At 40.2% G+C, this 26,561-nt stretch overlaps 1 protein-coding gene across 7 annotated transcripts in view; it reads left to right on the top strand.

Moving 5' to 3' along the window:
• The window catches only part of LOC126483675 (SUN domain-containing ossification factor), a 254,712-nt gene extending 228,527 nt beyond the window's left edge, over window positions 1–26,185 (top strand). For 6 of the 7 annotated variants that reach the window (XM_050106754.1, XM_050106753.1, XM_050106755.1 and 3 more), the window contains exons 2-8: window positions 7,105–7,324; window positions 8,423–8,919; window positions 17,188–17,423; window positions 18,945–20,489; window positions 23,316–23,570; window positions 24,872–25,112; window positions 25,196–26,185. In XM_050106754.1, the coding sequence (XP_049962711.1) occupies window positions 7,119–7,324; window positions 8,423–8,919; window positions 17,188–17,423; window positions 18,945–20,489; window positions 23,316–23,570; window positions 24,872–25,112; window positions 25,196–26,061 (3,846 nt within the window). In that variant the 5' untranslated portion in view covers window positions 7,105–7,118 and the 3' untranslated portion in view covers window positions 26,062–26,185. The remainder of the gene's footprint in view (window positions 1–7,104; window positions 7,325–8,422; window positions 8,920–17,187; window positions 17,424–18,944; window positions 20,490–23,315; window positions 23,571–24,871; window positions 25,113–25,195) is intronic. The other variant, XM_050106749.1, reaches the window with a different exon arrangement.
• Window positions 26,186–26,561: the final 376 nt, after the last annotated feature.

The raw sequence follows: 26,561 nt of genomic DNA, 5'->3' as shown, positions 1-26,561 counted from the left end.
CATTAGCTCCGGTGTTGGCCAATATACGACTACAACTGTCAGTACACGATGCAGCTTAGATGTAGGATGGATCAGAACCTAGCACAGCCCGGGTACTGATGTATTAGTTGCTTTATTTTTACGAAGGCGACAGCTTGGCTGACCTTGCACAAGGCAGTTTCCACTTGTTAGGAGGTGCTAGAAGCTGCCGGAATGCAGTAACAGGCTTTGGTTTCGCGTGCGGGCTGGCGTGAGCCGCGAAGCCCTGCCGGGCGTCGAGATACGCTCACGTGCATGAGAATGCGCTAAATGGATGCAGAGAAGTAGTCGTCCGTCGTCGATGACGTACAGGCAATAAGTTCTCGCTGTACTTTCGGAAGAATCAGGCTTCCCTAAAACTCCCCTCGGAGACTTTGGCTGTTTTGCAAGCTTATGTCATCAGGTTTTGTTAATTCCTGCGGCAAACAAGAACACAAGTGGCATAAGGCTTACGATAAGACACTGGGATACAAAACATGTGCTGCTAGAAGCACACACATAAAATTCCATAAACGCACCATACATAGGCCCAGAAACGTCTCAGTTGCAATTAAATTTATGCAAGCAGTATAGACTCGTATTATCGAGCACACCCGACCCAGAATTGCCTGTCGATGTCCACTCTGGGCAATAGATGGTTGAATCTGACGTGCAGTTGGTGCACTGAGATAATGGCTCGAAATCCTGTAAGCTTTAGCTACTGGTATTCGGTCATCGCCATGGAGGAAGTCATCCCAGTGCTTTGTACCCTTAACACACATTGTTCACTTTATGGGTTACATTGGCTCAATTAGAGAAGGCTGCGACGGAAATCGGCCATGGCGTGTTAAGAAACACCATCCAGGCGTTGCACGATGGGTGATTCAGGGAAGCCTTGCTAAACCTTTATCAGGATGACCGGACTGGTATTTGAACCCCATACCTGGAGAGAATGGGTCCAGCTCCTGAAAATAACTGCATATGCTCCATCTCGCTAGGTACACGGTTCATCGTACTTTCTTCACGTGTGGGCAGATGATCGGCTGTTATACATGGACGGCAACAGGACCTAAGAAACAAATATTTGCGCAACTCGAGAAGTTTTCAGATTTGTGCGAGATATGTATTAACAGGGCATTGCCCTATTGAAAAATACTCACTGGGACAAGTTGCAAGGGCGATGTTACCACAGACAGCACAGTCTTATCAACATAGCGATGAGCTAGCAGCGGGCTCGTCCGTCGCATGTACTGAACAGTAGTTCAGGCTTCACACTTCCATTGCCGTTTGTAGAACGGATATTAATGCCTTTACATCCCTAGCATTCCTTAAGCTATTCGTACTCCTCCAGCGTAGTAGCAGGTTAGCAAGGATTGGTAACGGCAAACAGCTGAAGGAGCTTAGCATTTCATAAACTTGTGCTTGCTTCATCAAAGACGGTAGATCGCGACTGTGGAACCTCTCTCGCAGGGATGCCGACAGTCAGGTTCAGCTCTTGTTAATAATGGAACGTAAACGCTGTCAGCAGAGTGTTCTCAGGGTAAAAGAGGATTCATGTGAATACACGTCGGACTGCAAAATCTGGCAATCATCTGCACGACAAATGCGTCTCTCTCTTGGCACGGGGCGACTCTTAAGTGTGCCTTTTATTCGAAAACTTAGTTTGAAGAAAATTGAGCATACAATTCGTATCACAGATTCCAACGGCGTGGCTGGACATTCACGAGATACTATACACCAAATACAGTTAAGATATGCGAGCAAAAATGCGAACAGATATCAAACGAGAACAAAGTATCTTATTAGGAGGTTTTTAATTGCACAATGAGAACAAATCTGAAATAAGATAATCTTAGGGAGAAGGAACTGAAATACGATACTCCAGTTAAGGAAATTAAACCGAATTTTTAACGAACTATTAGATGCCATAAAATCTTAGCCCAGAAATGGAGTATATCATTGGTATTCTTGTTTGAATAGAGCGTATTCGTTCTGCATGTAACGGAAAAGGTGCATGTCCACAGATGTCTTGGAATTCGCTGCAGTCCCAGAACCATTGGCTAGCTAAAGTTACCTCCTCCCTTCCGCACAACAGTACCTGAAATTTACGCTTGGTATAATTATAAACAAGAAACAATCATTCTGAAAGCTGCCACGCTGTGGAGCTGGATCATGTCTGATACCCGTTGCTCACACACGCGTTCACAACTGTTGCGAGCACTTCTTGAGGAGGATGCGTTGCAGTTCTTATTTTTATTTACACATGCGTTTCGTATATGAAACAGCTCAACTCTGTGGCGCAGAGTGCAGTGGTCTGGTGCTTGCATGTCAGGCCGGGCGCACGCTGACCTTGAGCGGCTGGACTGTCAACTTACACAGCCAACTGCTCGCGTTTACGTGGTTGCTTGCTGCTGACGGCCAGTAATACTTCACCCTTGTATATTGCTTTGTGCAGCACGTATTTCGCTGTACGATACACAGTACGTAAGTAATTTGTATTTCTTCAATATGCTGCTTGAAAGTCGACGGCAACAACTAGTTGTGCGCTGTGCGCCTTTTTTACTGATCACCCTTTTTCACTCAATGACTTTTATAGTTTCCTAGATAAAAGCATCGTAAGATTTCTGGTACCCTATCAGTGGAACGATTCCTGTCGTGTGCTTCATGTACAAAAGAGACTAATTGTTGCACTTAATATTCCCGAGTATTATTACTCTCGGATATATTTACGAAATATGACAATGTGACATGAACGTTGCTGAGTGACTGTTTCACATAGTTAAAGGATTATTTCAGTTCTGCGTTTGTTAGGATCAAAGCGTTTACGTATTTCTACTTTTAAAACGAGTTATCAAGCTGATATTTGACCATGATCTGATTGGGTATAGCGCAACTTTGGTGAATAGTGCGGAAACTGAAATTCGAATTTATACTTCTCTCTAAATCATTAATATGTAACATAAACAAGGGCTCTGTGACACCTCGCTACACGAACAGTACTGCTTGGGTCTTTGCAAGTTATTTTGGATGCTGGATCATCTGTAAAACCCATGCCTGTGAAGAGATTCTGAGTCCAGATTATTTTGCGCGAAAGTATTTGATTACTAACCGTTAGTGTGGTGCTGAATCGGAAAATTTCCGAAAGTCTAGAAACACTGAATCAATTTCATTAGCGTGAACCGTTAGGATGCGTGTGTGTGAAGTTTTCCGCGATCGACATTTTTTAAATGCCCGCAGCTAGCAGTGGAGGTGTTAATTTTGTTCTAACTACATCGTTATCTTACAAATCAAAATACGCACTAGAGTTAGGGTGCATATACAGTTCTTGGTTTGTGCTTAAAAGTGTATAAATAATGAAAAATTATAGCAGTGCGATTATTTTTAAATAAATGTTAAGGCAATTGGCAGAGTTCAGTTCAAATTCGGCCGAGAGAAGAATTAGAAAAGCGTTTGCGACCTGATCTTGGGCGACAGTGGCCTCAGTTACACACACACACACACACACACACACACACACACACACACACACACGTGAAATACCAAACCCTTTTTAACTTCCAAGTTTTCAGGCTAATGACGAGTCTGCAATGGTGGCATCGTCCGTGAGCGAAAACCTGTCAGTTTCGTTAGCCTTTCTTGTGCATCGTACTGAATATACCAGAAATGACGGAAGAAATGAAAGGGCGTGTCGGGAGCCATCTCGGCAATCGATCTGTGAGCGGAGAGGAACTCACGTAAGACCGTGTAGTACCCCATGTCATACAAGTTTGTGCGTATTGCAAATGTGGACATACACATGGACGTACGCGCTCGAGTTGCACTTTCCACACTGACAGATCCGTGAAGTTACAGATAGCGGAGTGTAGACGGAATCCGCAAGTTAAAACACAAACACGAAAAAATTAAAGCATCCGCAGATTGTGGGGGAAAAAACGGCGTGTACCAGCATCATAATGTTCTGTGATTAGTGGCTACTTAGATCCAGCTTACATTACAAATACTACCTGTGTTGACAATTTCAACTATGAGAATTAAGGCTGCAATCAACAGTAACGATAGTTTTTGTGGTCGAAGTGGATCAAGGTGTACATTAGTTTGCGGGAAAGACTGCAACGTCTGTGTATTATCAGGGTCCTGTTTGGTTATTCTGAAGTAACAGTTAAGACCAAACAGTAACAGTATCTTATTACCATCAGGTTTTGCAGGATGAAAATATATTTAGAAAGAGTACAGTAACCCCCCCACCACATTAAAAAGACAATGATCAGTGACACTGGAACAGAAACTACAGCTCTTGAAAATTACAGAGTTTGCCATCCTTTTCATTGCGCACTGACAGGATAAACGTCACAGCATAAAGCACGACAGTATTACCCAAGATCCCTTCCGGTACACTCCCTCCCACAACAGGTCTTATAACTAGCTTGCACGTTGAGTTCATGTTGAGTGAACATAGTGGCCACACCAATATTTGGTATTATCATTAATGTCAGGGATACTTCTTTCTGCTTCGACTCCAATATCACGTTTTTCGAGGGTGTATAAATTCCTGATTCGTGATCCCAACGCAGCATTTGTAGCGACCACCATCGACTAGCCAGTTACCGTGATGAAGATAATACCGTCATTGAAATAATCTCTTCGCAGTGTAAATTCTCGTTGAGCGCTAGGCTCCCTCGTTCGTAATAGTTAAGAGTAGGGCGCCTTCGGACCACTCCTGCCAACCTCACATATGAAAAAATGTGTAATAATCGTGTTGTTGTAACCGTTGTCGAAACGTTCCATTTCAGTGTGCTGTGTTGCTAGCAGAATAAATGAGGAAGTAGCTGCTGGCTTATCGCGTGTGCTTCCTGAGACTGTGCGAGAAAGGAATCTCACTGTCCACATCAGCGGTGGGAAGTAAAATGCATAGAGACTTTAAGGTGGGTAGATAGAGTGGAAAATGGGGTACTGAGAAGACGAGGGAGCAGAGAGAATTACTGAATGTAATGTGATACCGTGCACCTACTGAAGTTGAAGGCCGATATATGCGCATAGGCAAGACAGTCTGCGGCATAGAACGCCGGAGACATCCATGTGCGCGTTTCAATAGTCCTTGGGCACTGAAAGAATGCATTTAATTTGAATGCATGGAAGACAAGTAAGTCGCACTGTCGTTGGGTAGTTGTTGAAATCAATTTGAGGGCGGTTGTTAATCTTCGAGTGGGTGTGCCATTTTTTAAGACACGAGCAGAGCGCATGGCGTACTTTATACACATGTAAAGAATAGCTGTCTTTGTTACGTACCAAGGTAAACATATATGGGCAACATCACTGTTTAATTAACCAATAATGAAATAAACTTTCATTATATCACTCTGTTGCCGCGTACAAGTGTACAGTAATGACGCACTCAAAGCATTAAACAGTGCAGTTGCATCAGAGCCCAGGCATCCGCTTGTTCGATTGATAATTAGTTCTTAGACAACTGCCTGACGGTGGAACTGTACCGGTAGCTCGAAATCTGGGTCTCATTCTTTCTTTTTGCACAAATCGTAAAATTTTCTCCCCTAGTTTGCTGTTTATTTTATGTTACTGCTGCTCACTTGGACACGTGACAACCCAACCTATCACCGTGTTAGCTGAAGCAGTATGGGCTCGCAATTGTAAACTGACAATGAAATTGTACAAGACATTTGTTAGTGACGCACTTTATACATAGGCGCGTCCGTCCGAAGGTTAAGTCGTTGGTCGCAACTGCTGTATTACTGTCTGGCGCATCGATTCGTGTAAAGTTGGGACTGATTTACTTGTCAGCTGTCATCACCGTGCATCTTACCTATTACTACCTTTCAGAAAGTAGTGTGTCCTACACGATTAGCGGTATGAGAAAGCCATGTGTTCCACGAATAGGAAACGAACTAGTAAACAAAAAGGAAGATGGGATTCAAGCTAAAACTTTGACGAATATACCGGGTGATCAAAAAGTCAGTATAAATTTGAAAACTTAATAAACCACGGAATAGTGAAGATAGAGGTAAAAATTGACACGCTTGGAATGACATGGGTTTTTATTAGCGCAAAAAAAACTAATTGCTAGACGCGTGAAAGATCTTTCGCACGCGTCGTTTGGTGATCGTGTGCTCACCCGCCACTTTCGTCATGCTTGGCTCCCACGTCCCCAGACCTCAGTCCGTGCGATTATTGTCTTTGGGGTTACCTCAAGTCGCAGGTGTATCGTGATGGACCGATATCTCTAAGGATGCTGAAAGACAACATCCGACGCCAGTGCCTCACCATAACTCCTGACATGCCTTACAGTGCTGTTCACAACATTATTCCTCGACTACAGCTATTGTTGAGGAATGATGGTGGACATATTGAGCATTTCCTGTAAAGATCATCTTTGCTTTGTCTTACTTTATTATGCTAATTATTGCTATTCTGATCAGATGAGAAGCACCATCTGTCGGACATTGTTTGAACTTTGGTATTTGTTTGGTTCTAATAAAACTCCATATCATTCCAAGCATGTGTGTCAATTTGTACCTCTCTATCTACATTATTCCGTGATTTATTCAGTTTTCAAATTTATACTGACTTTTTGATCACCCGTTACATGGGGAGTCAATCGCAGGTTTCTTTCAATTCCATCGCTACGTACGTTTTTTGTAATATGAAATAGTAATTTTTTGGGCAATAAGAGCGCCATCGTCCGTAAATCCAGCCCTGCAGTGTCCTTACACAACACACAGCGGCCCAAACTTTTCACACGTCTACCGTTTCACATCTCGGAAGCAGTGCGATCGAGAAAAGTTTGACGAACGGTACATGGCGTCTTGGGTCGAAATAACTGAGAAATGTGTAACACCCCGGCAAATTCGGGAACTGAAATTCTAGAGCACACACACAAGTCTAGTTACGAATTTCAATATCATAAAGTTGTCGAGGAATGTGTAGTATTGGTTGGGACAAATGAGTTAGTCAGTGTACACGTGCGTTAGGAGCCACCTGTAGACCATGCTGCGGCGTTTGTTCTGTCAGTGCACGCGCCTGTGCAGTAGAGCTTTAAGTGCCGGGCGCGGACGTGCGCGAGTGCTGAGGCGGCGGCGCGTGTTGGTTGAACAGAGCTGCTGCTGCTGATGGAGGCGCCGGTGTGCGGCTTCAGGCGGCTGGCCGGCTCCCCGTCTGCGACCGCCTCGGCGTGCGTCATTGTGTCCTCGGCCGCGTGCGATGGCCACGGGCCCTGCTACTGGGGGTGCCGCGCGTCCTTCCGCCTGCTGCAGATGGCCCTCCTCTACGTCGCCGTCATCTGCATCATCTGGGCCTTCCCTCCGGTGTACCACCGGTAAGCCCCCAGTCTCGCCACGATGGTGCACATCTCTGCGGTGTTGAGTAGCATGCATTTGATCGGTGTAAAGGGATCTAACTCTCCTTTTTCAGCATACATTCATATTTATTTTTGTTTCGTTTTCCTTTGTTGCTGTTCTTCTAAATGGTCCTCGCCACCTGCATGACTGGGAGTATGTGATGTGATATCAGAGAATGACGAGATTCAGTTTCCCCTTGCACTGTTGTAATGCTTTTACGAAATCTTTGATTGGCTTTGTGAGATAACTGGTATGATTTCAGGCAAGAATACCAGGTATTGGAGGCATAAAGCTACACACACCATTATCTTTATACTCATTTCTAATACATTACGCCAGTGAAGAGGATGTAATTGGTTGCCGCTTTACAGTGAAACAGAACTATTTTAACGTGGTAGTTTCTAGCCAGAGAGTTGGAGTTAGTATCTTGGACGGACTAGTATTTTATCCACCTTCAGCAACTGTAGTTGTATATATCGAAATAATCAGCAACCAGTTGCACAAGAGAAATTTTCTTCCCTTAATTAGTTTCATAATGCAATAGTTACAACCTTCAAAAGAAGGGAACTAAATCTTGAAACTGGTCGAGGAAGTGAAATTTCTTTTATGCAACTGGTTGCTGAGTATTTTGATGTAGCCTACCTTAGACGGTTGTAATGTGGGGTTTTTATCAGTGATCAATTAACACTGTTAGGAAGAACAGGCGAACTTGTTGTGGAGTGTTCCTAAAATTTCTTCCTTGGCACTAGTTAGTGTGTTGGTAAAGGGATCACTTTTCAGGAACTTGGTTGTCAGTCAGACTTAAAATGAAGTGAGATCAGTCTCCTCACTGCCAGCGGGTGGTTCTGAATGAATGTGAGTTACAGGTAACTCACATTAACTTCACATTATTAAGGTGTTCCCATCCATTTGTAGGTACAGGTAAGAGGGTTAGATATTGTGACTATGTCAAAAGGCAGAACTGACAGTGACATCACATCAGAATTGTCACGTAATTCTTACTCCCAGATACGCATGTGGCGAGCTCCTTCAATATACAGTGATGACCCGACTTGACTTAGTGCTTTGCTTCACAGATTGTCGGAGACTAGTCAAGCTGTAGTGTTTACGCTCGTCGACTCGGCGGCAGCTGAGCTCCAGCAGCAGGCGGGCACTGTGGATGCACCTGATGAGCCATCTCGTACTGACAACCTCACAGTCAGCAAGTCTGCAGCTGACAGCCTTGCTGCCTCTGAGGTGACAATACCCACTCTGTCGGCAGATGTCGCCAATCTTACAGAAACTGAGGAAGATAAACAGCACCAGAAGTACGTAGTGCGGGCAGAACCGAAAGTGGTAGAGCAGAGGCCGCAGGGGCAAGCTTCTCAGCCACCGCCACAGGCTGCTGCAAAAGAAGACTCTGGACCTTTTGTCAATGACAGTCTTGAAGAAGTGCAAGCATCCAGGACTACAGAGGATCAAGGTCCACCTGACCCTAGCAAGGCAGAGACTGAACACTCACTACCAGAGGACATACCATCCTTTAGTGAGTGGAGGCTAAAACATCTTGCAGAAGATGAGCAGAAAAAGAGAGGTAAAGACATCAAATTTTGTAATCTTTCAATGCTGCATTGGTTTGGTCTTCAGTATCTTGTGGTATGCAAGCAAGGAATGTGATAGATTGTATGCAGCAAAATGTATTATGGATAGTATAGAGATGAATTAAATACATGTTAATGGCACAAACTGTACATTGGTTTATAATGAATTTTTTGGTTTTGGATGTGAGACCGTAGATGACATGGCACATGTCAGACATGAAGTAGCTGCTGTTCTTGTTTTATCCTGTCCTAGCATACCTGTTCCATTGCTCCTGATTGGCCTATCTTTTGCCAGTTTTTCTGATTAATCATGAGCTCATTTCTTCCATAAGTCTCTAAAACACTCATCTTCTTTCCTCCTGATTTCCATTTTTTACCGAGCAGTTTAATTCATGGGTAGTTCTCTTCCAAGAAAGACATGTCATTGTTGTAGGTTAGAAATGCTTGTACACATTGATTACAAATTTTTGTACTTCAGACTCATGGGAAGTTTAATTTTGAATATAGTAATCAGTTTTCAATACAAACTCTACTGCAATCTTTAGTCTTTCTCTATGGCATTCTAATCGCAAATCATTTTGGTCTTGATGTGATTAACTTTCTGCCATATCCACTTATTTGCTTATTCTTCTCAGAAGCTCATTTGAAGATGAAAACAATGAAAGCAGTGTTGCCTCCCAGATGAAGGTATTTTAGGTAAAATATGTTGATGCCTGTTTCTTTATCTCGCTGTCAGCAACCTAAAAATATCAAAGGCTGAAGGAAACTGCTCAGATAAAGTAAATAAAAAATGCAGAAACCATCTTATTTTTTGAACTTACGATATCCGAAGAGCTATTTTGAGTTTTTGCCGATGTTCAACTAGATTAATACATTTACAGATTTGTCAGTAAAGTTATGTCATTTGCATTTCGAATGCTGTAGCTTTCTTTCATACTGCCTCCACTAACTCCTTGCTTCAGTGTTACACATGTAGCACATGTAACATGTACCTTCACACTCTCCAATTGATGTATAGGCAACCACTGGTGGCTCTTGGGCCTGATCCACATACTTGCTTAAGCTTGCAGGCCACCTCGTCACGAGACGCAACGGCAGTACACGTACTGCAGAGAATTGATACAGTAGCGTGCGTGATGTTAATGTTTATGAGGTAGTGCACCAATAGGAATGGCACCCCTTTCCAGAAACTCCATGCCTCAAAATAGACATTTTTAAGAGTACATTCATTTTATGTTCACCCCATTTTAAAATATTTACTTCTGCATAGTGAACATTATTTCTTTACTTATGACATTTTGCAATAGCTATTTTTAAAAAAATTGTTGCGAAATTCTGCAGTGCCTTGTTCACTCTCCCATGAAATTCTTCTGCGGGCCAGAACAAAACCAATCACCCGTCTGGATCTGGCCCAGGGGCCATCGGCTGCACATCTGTGCTCTAATCATGTTAGTGCAGTGTTTGCAACAAAAAAGATTATCATCCCACTTGGGACCTGTGGAAGGTAAATATTTGTCATGTATTATTGTTTATCTGACATGTCCTACATCCTGGAGGACCACCTCACCACGGATCATTTGGAATGAAAGTAAATCTAAATTGTTCTGACCATCTTAAATAATTGTTTACAGAGCTGAAGTTTACACTATTAAAACATGTTGTCTTACCAACCATTTTGTATACCAACGAAAATAATCAGTTTTAAATTTGTGAAAATACAATGCAACTAAGTAGATACACTTGAGATTTGGAATATTTGCAAGCTTGCAGAGCCAGTGACTCCTATCGAGCAAGGTGGCACATTGGCTAGCACACAAGACTCGCTTTCAGGATGACGACGGATCTCCTGTGTCTGGTTATACTGATTTAGGTGTTCTGTGATTTCTCTAAATCGCTCCAGGCAAATGCCAGAATGGTTCCTTTGAAAGGGTACGTCCTACTTCCTTCCCCCGTCCTTCCCTAATCCGATGAGACCGATGACCTCACTGTCTGGTCTCCTTCCCCAAACAAGGCACCCCTCCTCCCCCCTCAATGGCTCCTCCTCCTCCTGGCAGAAGATTGGCAGAGTAGTCTGAAATGTGCGCCTGTCCCACTCCACCTTGCTTGTTCCCATTTTGCCACCTCTCACTATGCCAACATCCCTCATGTACATAGTGTACATGGGGTGTCTGCTGCTGACCATTTCTCAACCAGTGCCCACCTAATTCCCAAAGCTAAGACATCCTTCATGCTCACCTCCATGAACTTTACACTTCCCAGCCATACCTTACCTTTGAGGGATAGACAAACAAACAGATCAAAAGGAAGGCTGTAGGAAAGGAAGCCTCCTTCCTAAGCCAACCTTTTCATGAGTCACTTGGAGGGGTTCTTCTTGAAGTCCATAAGCCTTCTGATACACTTAAGACATTTTTCACATATGGTCCCATAGTAAGGCTGGCCTGTTAAAAATTTTGAAACCTCTAAATACATTCACCCACTTAGATTTCATATGTCCTATTCTCTCACCAAGGGTCAAAAACACTTAAGTTCACGTTAAAACTACTAACAAACAACAGCACTTACATTTTGACAGTTGGCATCCTTTACATGTCAAATGTTTCCTCCCTTCAACCTTGGCATTAGAGGTGAATGTATTATTTCAGATGTGGACTCTTTACAGGAGTACGCCGCTTTCACCTCAGCCTTCACTAGACACATTTACCACAACAGCCTAGTTCAAAAGCAGATTTGCTGGGCCGTCACATCCAATCCTGGTACTCCTGAGCCCTCCACAAAAACATCTCAGGAGTTCACCTGTATCCAGTTTTATCCTGGTGTTGAATTTATCAGTCAGCTACTTTGACAAGGGTATGATTTCTTAAAATAATGCCCTTAAATGAGGTCCATTCTGCCCAACTTTTTGCCCACTGCACCACAAATAACTTTTCGTCACACCCAAATGTCCGCAGTATCCTGAGGAGATCCTGTACTACTCCTCCACCCATATGGTTCCCATCCCTGTGACCATCCCAGCTGTAAGACTTGCACTGTGCACTCTATTTCCACCATCTATATCACCCTGTAAGTGGCAAATCATACACTATCAAGGGGAGAGACACCTGTGAAATGACACTTGGCATGTCCCAGTTGTTATGCAAACAATTTTTGGTCTTTACGTGGCTTGACTACCACCGAATTATCAATCAAGATGAATGGACATAGACAAAGGGCGTACATTGGCAACAGACAATATCCTGTTGTAGAGCATGCTCTACACCATGACAGTCATGACCTTGGTGCCTGTTTTACCACATCTGCTATCTGGATTCTTCTCCCATACACTAGCCTCTCACAATTAAGATGGGAACTGTCATTACACAATGTCCTTGGTCTTGCTATCCAACCGGCTTTAATTCATGCTAATTTCTTTTGTCTCAGCATTTCTTCTCAGTAGCTGTTCCTTTCTTTAGTCTCTCTTAGTTTCCAATATGTTTTATTTCCTGACCTGTCTATTTTTCTCCACTGTACGTTTATCACATACATTGCTCATAGATTTATGCTCCTAATAGCAGGAGTTAATAACTACCCCCATGGTGTTTTGTCAGTATTATGTCATCCACCTCTAAGTAACCCTGTTTTCAAATCTCAAACAATGCAGTCCCCAACAATCAGTGTTTCCTTCTGTTCTCTTCTCAATCTCTGCCCCAGGGTTCTGGACTACTTTTCCAAACACTCCCCATTTCCTAAACCTTGTCATCCCTTCTGCCAGAAGAAAGTTACTGCCTCTGAAAGCTTGCAAAGTTCCTTAACTTTTACATGTATATTTTCTGCTGCTGCTTTGTGAATAGATCTTCTCTCTATCCAGTTACATTATAAACCCAATTAATATAATATTCTGTCATTCTCGGATATGACAGGCTATATGTTGTAATAGGGCTATCTGCCATCATGATCATTTAGGTATTAAGATTAGTCAGAATAAACATGGGTTTTCTTGAATGAGATTTTCACTCTGCAGTGGCGTGTGCGCTGATATGAAACTTCCTGGCAGATTAAAACTGTGTGCCCGACCGAGACTCGAACTCGGGAACTTTGCCTTTCGCGGGCAAGTGCTCTACCATCGGAGCTACCGAAGCACGACTCATGCCCGGTACGCACAGTTTTAATCTGCCAGGAAGTTTCATATCAGCGCACACTCCGCTGCAGAGTGAAAATCTCATTCTGGAAACATCCCCCAGGCTGTGGCTAAGCCATGTCTTCGCGATATCCTTTCTTTCAGGAGTGCTAGTTCTGCTAGGTTCACAGAAGAGCTTCTGTAAAGTTTGGAAGGTAGGAGACGAGATACTGGCAGAAGTAAAGCTGTGAGTACCGGGCGTGAGTCGTGCTTCGGTAGCTCCGATGGTAGAGCACTTGCCCGCGAAAGGCAAAGTTCCCGAGTTCGAGTCTCGGTTGGGCACACAGTTTTAATCTGCCAGGAAGTTTCATGGGTTTTCTTGTTTCAGTTTTGAGACTGTGTCTTCAGATATCCTCAATGCACCTTTAGGAATATTTTTGTGAATGTTTCTGAGTGATTTTGTTGTATCCTTACTAAAATGGCACTGTGTAGATCTACTGTTGCAGAAGTAAAAACATGATCCACAGGTATTCTTGAAAGTGATATTTTGGTACTGTTTAATGTCAAACGTAGGAGAAGCTTCATCTTGCTAAATGTCCACTCCATCGTAACATGATGCTATACTGACCACACTACCTTCGTTGCTTTAGAGGTGGTAGCAAACTGTTCATGCCTATTCAACCACTCAATTTACAAAGTGATTATAATTGCTATGACATTAATATTAATGTGATATCACATGGTTTTTGGTAAATCTGACCAATACTTAAATCTACTCCTACATTAATATTGTGGGAACTTGAGAAATATCTGGTTTAATTTTTTCTTTTTTGTTTTTATTGTTCAAGGGACAAATTACCACTGTTTAGGGTTCATGCAAAGCTGCTGTAAGTAGTTCATGTTCTTAGGGATAATACTTTAATTTTTGTGTCTAGTAGCAGCAACAGCAAATCAACATGTATGTTGATATTTTTCTATTAATGCACGTCTGTTTTTGAATGCAGCAATGTTATCGAGTGTTCATTTCGTAACAGTTGTCCCAGTACTGTGAACAATTTTGGTGGCAGGTATTTCTGTCTGCTTATCAGCATTGAGATAGAGATAAGTATAGATAACCAGTGAAAGGTCTAGCTTTCATTTTTTACATGTGATTAGTTTTGTTACCTAGTTTTGTAGTTAATATATCTGTGTGTACTGTGAATGCAATTCACATTAATAATCTGAATAGAAAGTTTGATTCCTTCCTGCACATCATGTAATAATTAAAAAAAGTAAAAAAAAAAACCAAGAGTAAAAATTGTAATAATGGGTGGGTCCTCCTCATCTTACGGTATGATTGATCAGCTGCCTCCCACCCTGTTTCTAAATTTTCACAATCTAAACACTCTTTCTTCCAGAGGAAGGATCTAATAGCTCCAAAATATAGTAGTAGTTCTGTTCACTTTAAAATGTGTATATGGTGGTACTGGAATTTCACCACCTGAAGGTATCAGTTGTTGGCCAGGCATTCTGCCTCTCTCTAATTTTATATTTTTCTCAAGTTAATTTGCCTTTTGATACATACAACATAATTTAATCAAATTTGTCTGAGCTTCCAGTTAATTTTCCGTAAGGTTTTGAATCAAGTGTTACTGTTAACAGACTTCTGTGTTGGTGATGGTCTCGTCATTATAAAGCCATGCAACTGGCTATGTCATCAGTGGTTGTCCATCCCACGTAAGGCCATGTCTCTGCTTGAATTCTTATGATGGCTGGATCCCAAACTGTACTCACCACCCTCCACCTGAGGCTTGAAATATCTAATTTAAAAAAGTTAAGACACTATGTTTCCTAGTGTTATCTAGTGTGTGTAAACAGTTGAGTCCCATTTCCAGTGCATGTTTTGCTAAATTTGATTTCCTGTGGTAGCACAGGCACAAACATCTCATGTTCTATCCACTTTGGCTCCATAGTTTGCACTACCTACATGAATTTTGACACTCACAGGTAGAGTTGCAATTTTGTGGCTGTGACAGTTTAAGAATACAAACTTTTTATTCTGTTAATCAGTATTCTGCTTAAGAGTGCTCTATATAATGGCTTTGCAATATCCATCAGAAGTGTAACCATTATCAAAGAAAATATTTTTTATGTGGCTTAATTTTTGTGGCCCAAGTTCAGTTTCTCAGTAAGCTTATATAATCCATTACTGAATATTTGTTCCGGCATTCAACTGAATTATTCTAGGTAAAATTTACTGAATTTGACTCCATGTGGACTACATGAGATAAAGGCAGGTTCTGGAATAAAGTATTGAAAATTACCAGATAAAGGTAGCGAAGGGAAATATAGAATGAAAAGAATTGAATCAGTTGGTTGTTGAAAAACGATAGGTTCATTTGGTTGTGGGTTGAATTATTCGTTCATTGTTTTGAGTGCAGTATACGGGAGAAACTGAATGAACTGATTGTGTCAGTTGTAATTCTGAGTGAAACCAGTCTCTGGGAGCAATCGAATGAGAACAGTAGACACAGTCGCCTGATACCAGCAGATTCATTTCTGAATGGAAACATTTGACTGTTTTTACACAGATAAATCATTAGTATTGACTGCACTTTAACGTCTGTTGTCACTGTTGTTGTTGTTCCAATATTTGCTTTTTGTTAAGTGCCAATAAGTAACTTTTAGTTCAGTTTTCATCCATATTTATGAATAGCACTCTATTTGATAGTGGACTTCGTGCCTGGATCAAAATACTGAAACACTCAATGGTGTGGGAATGAAAGAACACATATGACTTGATAAATAGTGATCCTCAGCGTTAATTCAATGCACTATACAGTATACGCAAGGATGATTCACACGCTGAAACTGTATTAAAAAAATGCAAAGAAAATTAACAAATTACAAATAAAAAGTTCTATCTTATATGCGATACACACACACACACACACACACACACACACACACACACACACACACACACACACACAAAAAAAAAAAAAAAAAAAATCAGTGATGGACACAAAACAACAGGAAGAGCTCTTATAAAGTTAAACAAAGTAAATTCATAATGTACCACCAGTTATTAACTGTTTAATACTAACCAAAACTGTACATTTAGTACCAAAACTGTACATTTAGTACCAGAAGTATGAGAAGAATGTAATTAAGAAATAAATACAAAAACTTTGAAAATATTTCATTTTAGAACTACTTTTTATTCACTTCTCTGTGAAATAAAATAACTTACTTACAGACAAATAACATGTGAACTCAAGTTATGGTACATGTATAACTGACAATGAACTCAAACATGGAGACTGAGTGAAAAGGTTCATATAAATGACGTAATAGTCAGAGACTTGTCAGTCAGTTGTCTCACAAGAGTGAAACCACTCAAACCTGCAGAATGAAACCTGCGTATATCTGACATACCCACGGAGACTAGTTTCATTTGATCATGTCATTTTACTGGAAAAACTGACAAAAAGAATTGACTGACCAATTGATTGCTAAAGCCGGTTAGTTGCCTTGTCACCAGAAAAGCAATTACATATGCTTATTACCATGTTCAGTACTGTGTGCTGGTGTAGTAGCCTTACTACTGTGTCCAATCGTAGCTAGGTCCCAATGCACTACAAGGGAGTGCTGGATGAAGCAAGTATACAATCACACTCACTATTGAAGAGAAAGAAGAAAAGTGAAAAAGAAAATACTATGGCTACATTTTTAATTAGTGTGTTTCTGAAACGAGGATAACCCCAAAGTAAAATGTGCACTGTAGTAAGCGCACACAGTTTTGCCTATGGTAAGTTGAATGGTGATAAGGGTGTTGTAATACTGGATGTGACAGGAAGCCCTTGGCTGCTGCCAAGTGATATCATAGGTGTAGGCTACAATTTTTTTGTTTTGTATTATTTATTCTAATCCGACCAAGCTAAGAACATGGCAAGTGTGCTGATACAAAGGACTTCAACCACATCTTTTATCCAGAGCTGTGTTGCATAATGATAGAGAACTACCCTGTTATAAAGCCTATTATATACAACAAAACAAAATTATTTTTAAATGTTTCCTTTTGAACTCATCTGTTTGTCCTACTCATTATGAATGTCATTAAAATTTAGCAAAATAATAATTGCTATAATAGATAATGATTTATTACACAAATTTCTCTTCATTGTAGATCAGAATAATGCAACATCTCCTCCTGTCACCCAGAGTCGGCCAGCTGGAAGTTCTAAACTGCATTCAAAAAATTACGCATCTCCAGACTGTGGTGCAAAAATAGTTGCAGCTAATCCTGAAGCTACAAGTGCCAGTTCAGTATTATCTCCGTCTCGAGATGAGTACCTTCTGAACACTTGCACCAGTCGAATTTGGTTTGTGGTTGAATTGTGTGAAGCTATACAGGCAAAAAAGGTGAGTTTGGAAGTATTAAATCTTATGTTGCATTGCGTGAAATAAGGGAAAGGCAACGACTCGCCTACAGTGGGTCAATGTGTGGAGCATAGAAACACAAAATAACACAAAATAATGCAAAACAGGCTTACCCACTAGTTGATATCTCTCTCTCTCTCCCACTCCCACTCCCACTCCCACACACACACACTCGCACTCGCATTGTATGTGTGCTATTGATGGAGGGGTGGGAGGGAGAGGGGGGGGGAGAGAGGATATTGAACTAATATCAATGAAAAAATCAGTGTTTTAAAATATAGGGTAATTGAATAGATAAAAAAATCTATTCTCTAGGCAGTCGTAGGAGAATACACGTAATACAGTTTGCAAGCTTTTGGACCCAGTGGCTCTCCCCTCTGGCAGAAGGGTTGAAGGCGAAGAAGGAGATGAAGGAAAAGGTCTGGAGAGGTCTTTCTTTCTCATCCTTTCTGCCAAGTCTCCCTTGACCTGGGTTTCTGTCCAAGTTTCCCAAACTCTACCCATTTTCCTAAATCTCACAAGTCCTTTTCCTTCACCCCTCTTCCTTCCACTTCAATCTTTCTGTCAAGAGAGGGAGCCCTTGACTCTGAAATCTTGTGAACTGTAATACCTTTTCTGTGTGTGTTCTCCTGCTACCACTTAGTAGGTAGATTTCTTTCTCTCTCCAATTACTTCATATTGAACTAAATTATTTTAAATTTTAATCAAAACAACTTCAAAATTAATGTAAAAATAGAAAACTACCATTCTTTTGTCAAGTTTATAGGTAGCTACAGCAAAATATCTGAAATGTTTGACACACAGACATCAAATATGGTTGTGACACCTCTCTGATAGTATATTTCTTTATAGCCTCATTTATATGTTAGTGTTGAGAAGTAAGTAATTCTGGTTGTAGATTTATAAAGTTATGATACCTAATACAAGGTTGTTATGATCGAAGTGTCACTCTGTGGTCTAGTGTGTGCTGTAATTATCTTACGCAAACAAAACTAGATAGGTATTCTAATGTATTAATGCAGAACCAATTTATGCTGGAAAAAAATTGCTTCCAATTTTGATTATCAGGTGCAAATCTGGCACTATGAATGCAAGGAAAAAATGTATAGAAATGTTTCCATTTTAATGGTTAGGAAAGGGATGTGGGCAGAAAAGATCACACAAGTAAGAAAGGCATAATGTTGATTTTACTATTAACTACTACTTACACAATTTGTTCAAAATGTGCACCAGGGACATTATGAAGATCCTGTACAGTGCCAGATTTGCACCTGGTGACCACAATTTGGAAAAAAAAATGCAACATTAATAGATTTTGCATTAATGCATTTGTATAGCTTCGAATTCATGCTGCCATATGATGATGCAGACCACACTGGACCTCCATGAGTGGCTGTACTTAAACTATAACCACCCAGTATCGGTTTTAACTTTAAAACATAGTATTTGTAAATTGATTTTGGGTCCTCAAAATTATTAACTACTACTTCACCTTTGTTTCAGATTGAGATTGCCAACTTCGAATTATTTTCATCACCACCACGAGAGTTCTCTGTGTATGTTAGTGACAGGTTTCCAACTAGAGACTGGCAAAATGTAGGCAATTTTGTTGCAGAAGATGAAAGAACAATCCAGAGCTTTAACTTACATCCCCACTTGTTTGGAAAATTTATAAAAGTAGAATTTCACTCCCATTATGGCTCGGAACATTTCTGCCCAGTGTCGCTGTTTCGTGCATACGGAACTAGCGAGTTTGAAGTTTTGAAAACAGTGGATCAAGTTTTAGAGCCAGATGAAAATATAGACGATGATGATGTTGAAGATGATGATGAACCACTTGATATTGGTAAAGGAGAACCATCAACCATATTTGATAATGCTCGTTATGCAATATTAAGTATTGTCACAAAAGCGGCAGAAGCACTAGGGAAAAGTGGAGACTCGCGAAATAATACAGACATTCAGAACAACACAACAGAAAGTTTTCATTCACAAGTCCCCAGTGCAGAACCTTGTAGGAGTCCTAGGCATATTGTTGTGTGTGACAACTGTAGTGATTCACTGTATGGTGATGTATTTAAGTTACTTAGTTGTGAAGAAGAGAATCTGCATGCACTAATAGAATCGCCTTTCGTTTCGGACACCATCAGGGACTCAAAGTTGTGTGCTCCATATGGATTAGATTTCCCAAGTCGCAAGTTGGGGGCTCCATTCCCTCTTAAACCTGGAAAAATGTTTGGCATTAGGCAAGTGGATCCAGGAGGCTACATTATGGCACTGTTCCCCCCAAAATATATAGCAGCCCTGTGTAATATGTTAGCAGTATTTGAAAAGCGAGTGGCCTTAAATGTTAGTGAAGAACTGAATGCTAGTCCTGTTTTGGAAAGTACAGAAAAAGAAGACACAGAATCTCACATCGTGGAAGATAATTTGGAAAACGTCCTGAAACCTGTTCCAACATGTACAATGACTACTAGTTTAAGTACCAAACCCTGTAATATTAGTAGCACTGCAGAGAACATAGACTCTCATGTTGTGCCTGTAACAGTATCTCATATTGACTCATCAGTTGCTGCACAAATTAAGCCAACTAAAACACTGGAGAGGGTTGATGATGAAGATGTAGCACCTTCTCTTCTCACAGCTAGTAAAGTACTACCCAGTTCAGAAACTGTAGTTACAGAGCTGCCACCTGCACCAGATACAATGTTACAAGCATCTTCAGTGATACAAGCAATAGACAGTGCAAATGGAAGTGCTCAGACAAAGGCTGTTGAAACTAAGGAACAGTTAGTAGACTCGAGTACATCACAAGTAGAAGATTTTGGCCTGGTGTTGGAAGAGAGTGTCACCATGCCAGTTACAGCAGAGGAACCAGCACAAGATAATCTTTCACTGGACAGCTTGCTTAATGAACTGAAGGACCTGGAGCGAGTTGTTGACACCAGCACTGCTCCAGCTGTAGCTACAACTATGGCACCACCGAGTTTACCGACACAGCAAGTCCAGAAAGAATCAGTTTTTGTCAGGCTTGCAAACAAGATCAAGGTAAATGTCTTCAAATGATTTCAGGATTCTGTTATTGACAGAATGCTTGCGCTTTCTCTTTCTCTCTCGCTCGCACTCTCACAGAATAATTCATGCATTATAATAACTGAGCTTCATGGCTGTTGACTTCTTATCTTGTGCTATTTATACTTAAACGTAAAAAGTTCAAAGGTCGTTACATTTGAAAATCTGCTTTTCACGGGTTTCTCAATTGCCATAAACAGCATTGTGAATAAATAGAGCACCAGCATCTCCCAACACCACATGTATTTAAAATGTTTATGTAGTTATTTCCACTGTTACAAACTAGAGAAGTTGAATGGAGATGAGGGGCAACATCCTATCATTGTTCAAGTATTAGGTGTAGAAATAATGCCACTTGAACCAAGATGAAACTGATTTGTTTCTGAATTGAGATTACTAGTGTTTAGGTGCAATAACTACTACAGAAAGTTTTTGTAATGAGAGTGTTACATGTCTTGTAATTGACATTTTGTGTAGCTAATTCAGATGAGTTTACATTTATCATTTAATTTTTAAATGTCACTGCTTTTAAACTGTTCTTCACATGGAAACATTAAGCCATTATGAACGAGACACTTGGTTCTAAATGCACTGTCCTGCACACTGTTCGTTAATTCATTTATCATCAATGGATTTCATGGAGGAGAAACTGTGAGGGATGTGAAAGCACTCGAGGCACACTTTAACAGAAGACAAACTGATTATAAAATCTTAAGCTGTACACTGTATTAACAATACACTAATCCTATGCTGTTTAATGCTATTCATACCTAAGTCATATACAGTCAATTGAGAAAATTAGAAGCTGCTGCTTTGAAAAATGCTGATGCCTCCATAGTCGTACTAATATTCATTTAATTACATTGGGATTTTTCAAAGAAAATAATTACAAATGCCATTAAATATTGATTAATACTTGCTGTGGAGACACACGCAAGTACATTGCACTATGTTAGATTTGAAACTATTACTTCTTCCTTTGGGGGGGGGGGGGGGGGGGGAAGAGAGAGAGAGGAGGAGGAAAAGGTAGTATGAAAAGAAAATTAAAGTTACTCAGGTCCCAGGATCCATCTACCCTCTCTTCTCCGTAAGAAAGATACCAATAGTTCTGAACAGTAATTCAGTGCTACACATTTTATCGACTCATTTGACAGTATTTGCTTCATGAATGTGAATATTGGGCAGCAGTCTCCTAGTTTTACTTTTTTGAGCGAATTTTTCTTTAGATAAAATTATCTTTAAATACAGAGTCACATATATGGTACATTGCTACTTTCCATGCAGCTTTTCAGTGAACACTACTACTTGCCATGTAGCTAACCAAATGTTCACTCTAGATATTAAAATACTTCGTGGATAGAGTGACTCATGAGCTGGATTTTAATTTTGTTTTGAACTTATTGGGATTTCAAATTCCTCACTTTATTTGATAGGAGCTTGTTTGAATACCTTTATACCAGAATATGTAACACTACTTCAAACCCTAGACAAAGAGGCAAAAATCTACATTAATTTTATTTATGAGTCTTCTCTTGTGAAATCATAGTCAATCTGAAACTGATTTTTATTTTCAGCAACAAAAATAACGAAGGTGTAAGTGTATTTGGAAGAGTGTAAGAATTCAAAGATCCTTAAAAAAGCATCTGTAAAATGTACATTTACATAATTTTTGCAATATTCTTAGTGCTTGCTTTTACTGAACACACAATTTATTTACTTTTAGAAGATAATACAGTTAGGCAGTGAAGAACGAAAATAGATTGACACGATGAGTGGGGCGTCTAGGGTAATCATGCTTAACTGAGCTGTGTGTTGACTGAAAATTAAATTATTATCCACTCTTAGGAATTTTACATAGTGTTTCATTTCATGCAAGACCATTGTCTGCTTTTGGTGCGAGCAGGTCACTTTCGCTTGTTCCAAATTGCATAATGTATCTTCGTAAGATTCAGCTTTTAAGCAGTTCACTTCGAACCCATTGGAGGCCTATTTGGTTAGGATCTTAACTGTGTTTAGTAAAATTGAGTTTCGACACCATCTTGTCATCATCAAAACATTAGAGTTTCTGAACTGCTCTTTAAAGTCATTGGGTTAGGAACAAGAGTGGAACCAGTACCAATCCTTGTGGGATTCCAGAAATTGTTTCCCCATTCTGAGGTAATTTCAAACTTGATACAGTCTGTTACTGATACCCTACACCTTATGTTGCAAGACTCTATACAATCACCAAAGATTCCATAACATTTCAGTTTGCCACCACGAATTTTGTCCTCAACAGGTGTTGCTTTCTCTGTCGAGAATTCTGTAGGGAAGCCAAACTGAGAGGCAGTTAACAAGTTCTGCTTGGTTACATGAGTCAGTATTTTTAGATAAACAAGTTTTTTGAAGACTTTTGGAAAGACTGGAAGGACTGAGAAAGGTCTGTAAGTAGGTTGTCTGCTTTATCTCCAATTTTATACATGAGTGGTGGTATACCATATTAAAAACAGGCTGGAAATATCCCCTGAGTCAGCCGGCCGTTGGTGGCCGAGCGGTTCTAGGCGCTTCAGTCTGGAACCGCGCGACCACTACGGTCGCAGGTTCGAATCCTGCCTCGGGCATGGATGTGTGTGATGTCCTTAGGTTAGTTAGGTTTAAGTAGTTCTAAGTTCTAGGGGACTGATGACCACAGATGTTAAGTCCCATAGTGCTCAGAGCCATCCCCTGAGTCACGGATTCAGTGTAAAGATATTGCTTGTGCGTAACTGTTTCAAGCTTTATAAATTGAAAGGCAACTTACAATTTAAAAAAAATTCATTTCAGGCTCTGGAGCGCAATATGTCCCTGAGTGGCCAGTACCTCGAAGAACTTAGTAAGAGGTACAAGAAACAAGTGGAGGATATGCAAAAGTCTTTCAATCGTACATTGTCAGTCGTTCTGGATCAAAATCGTAAAGCAGAAGAACGAGAGAAAAGAAGACTAGAAGAGATTGTTGAGTTAAAACAACAACTTTCGATCCTTTCAGCAACAGTTGAAACTATAGTTAATGAAAGAACTAGTTGGGCTGCCACAGGTTATGTAAGTAAATGATTCTATACAATTTTGAATTATTGTAAGTCATTCAGTGCACAAATATACTGGTATATAGAACAAAGCATTGCAAATAGTTGGTCGCTTCATTCATCCATGCACAGTCTGAAGTCTACAGCTGGTTCTTTCTCTAGTGGTTACAAAGTATCCATGTACTTCTGTATTACAGGATGAAGCAAGACTAGAGAGATGAACCTTCAGAGGTAGGTCAGGAATACTGCGGACACCTACTGTGTATTTTGGTATAAGGCACACAGAGTCTCTGGCAACTCAATATGACATTATTGCCTTTAGCCTGGACGATAGTGAATTGGTCAAAGTGGTCCTGTTCCATGGCCAGCGTGGTCACCAGACGTGGCATGAAAGGATTTCTTTTCCTGGAGCATGTGAAGAGACTGGTCGATAATGATGTGGGCCTGGTTGCAAGGATTTTGCACTTACGGAAATAGTAATCCAATCTCTTGGAATTCTTGAGCCTGTAAGACAGTTGATGGTGCATTACTGTACACACTACTGCGATCAAGGTTATCAGAATTTTGAACAATACTGGTAATAGAACAGTTCTGCATTTGCTACATGCTGCTGTACTGTACACTGACAGAATAGACTGAACACACTTTTATAAAAGTGTGTGTGTTTCATTATATGGTCTGTGCATTATTGTGTGTTGTACATTTTGTTTGTTTCGTATTACAGGCTTCTTCATGTTGTGAAGTAATTTTCACAGAAATGTGGGTGACTGTGATAACAAATTGTGAATGAATTGTAATAATGTTATTCTCTGTAACGAGACACGAGACACTGTAGGTCCCAGGTTGCAGAAAAAGTTTTAATCACCAGTATTTGCCTAATGGGGGGATGAGGGGGGTGGGGGGGGGGGGGGAGGAGAGGTGCAGGTGCTGTGAAATAGCTTATCTCCAGACTTTGTGTCAATGCTGCAGAGTTGTGCAGTGTAGTCATGGACACTGTTAATGGTGACCTGCGCCTTAAACATAGCTTTATGAACGAACGTTGAAGTACATTGAATTGAATGTGTTGGTGAATTAGTGATTACAGTTAATACTGCATGATTCAAATCTAATTTTATATTATCACTACTGAAGTAATTGGTAAGAGTGTTGTTATTCTTGCAGACAGTGAAGTTCAAACATAAATTTTCTCATTTTGTCTTTATATTACTGCTCACTAACACAAATAAAAAGAGTTCCTTATTTCCTAATGTGCACTGTATAATTGCAAAGATATGCTGGCTAGAATAAAGTAATTTGAAGGAGTTTGTTTGTTTATAGGCCCTGATGCAGCCTCTTTTCTTCATAGTGGTGTTTGCAGTAATGCTTCAGTACTTGAAGCATCATGCAAATCACACAAATTTACAGCTGAATGAAGATAATCAACGAAGATTTAGCATTGGATATAGAAGCAGGAAGTTAAATAGATTTGAAAAGAGGAGGAGATCTGTTGAAGGAGTTACTGGGCATGAAATACATAGATTAAAGAAGCGGCGTCCAAGTGAAGACACTTTAGTTTCAGGTAAGTGTTGAAAGTTTATTATTTTATTATAAAGAAAATATCCGATACTCCAGAAACTATCTAAATAAATTTTCATATTTCAGGTAGCTATTATGAGTTACTCATCCCAGATAATCAGGCATCAGAAGTTGATGGAGGTGTCCGCAGTGTATTGAGGTTGGAGAATAAACGAAGAAGACGGAAGAAAAAAGATTCGTTGCCAAGATCAGACTACAACACTGAACTACAGAAGCCAACAGATACACAGAGTGATCCTCTGTTTCAGGAGAAATCTTCTGAAGCTAATAATCCATCAATTATAAATGGTTTTCATTCATCTGACCATCAAGAACTTAAATCTGAAGCAGAGCAGTTATCAAATGTGGTTCAGTGCACATCATCAGACAATATACAGTACTCAAGTGCAGAATCACTATTGAAAACTACAGGTTCTGCAGTGCAATACTCTGACTCCTCAGATTCATCTTTACACAATAGGGGGCGAGGGTTATTACAGCTCGAAGTTCTGTATTCCAACAAACAAGTGAATGATAAGGTTAACCTAAGTGAGTCTGTACCAGTATTAGGACACAATAATGGTTCAGTGAAACATCAGGGTCTGAGTCCAAAGATTCGCAATCTGTCAGCTCCTTTGTTTATGAAGACTGCAATGGCTGCAAGAAGTGGTCGTCGTAGCTCAGAGCAGAGTCCGACATTGCAGGCTAAATTGAAGTCTGACAACTGGGAGTGGTACAGTAGTAGAAAGGGCAATGGTTCTAGTCATACAGTGACATCAACACAAACAGTGCAGAATGGTGATGGCAGTAGTCGTGCAACTCCAGATTCATTAGAAAGGACAAGTAATGTGAGCAGCACAGTAGATCCAATACGTAAAGAAGGTAGCAAGAAGCAGACTGGTGGCTTAAAGAAAATAGGAAGCTGGAGAATACAGTCACTGTTCAAAAACTGAATTACTTAAATTATGTAAATAAATTGAGATTAAAGTCTGAACAAATGCAATTTCATTCCAGAAACTTTTGTTGTAATTTTTATTGTATTTAAAACATCTAATTGCAATATATTTTTCTTTTATATCCTTTTATTTATTTTTTGTACTGTTTTAGACATTGTCTTATCTGGTGTATTATTTATGTCTGTAATGTATGTATTTATGTAAAATCAGAAAACACAAGTCATCACACACTGTTTATAGACTGACATTCCTGACCACAGGAGCACCAATAGTATTGAATAAATTGTATGCCTTTCAAAAGCAACATGAATAGAATTCATCCTCTTTCAAAACAACCATGTACACCGAAGGGTGCTGCAGTATACTGGTGTGGATATAACTCATGATCTGTTATGTCTTTATTCTGGAAAGAGAAACTAATAGCATACAGATCAATATCACTGAGATTAATCAAACTAACTTTTTAAAACAACGTTTGAGCTTGCAGGGAGAATCTG

This window comes from Schistocerca serialis, chromosome 6, assembly GCF_023864345.2.
Source record: "Schistocerca serialis cubense isolate TAMUIC-IGC-003099 chromosome 6, iqSchSeri2.2, whole genome shotgun sequence".
Lineage (NCBI taxonomy): Eukaryota > Metazoa > Arthropoda > Insecta > Orthoptera > Acrididae > Schistocerca > Schistocerca serialis.
The sequence above is the reverse complement of the archived record's forward strand: the minus strand, read 5'-3'. Positions and strand labels throughout refer to the sequence as shown.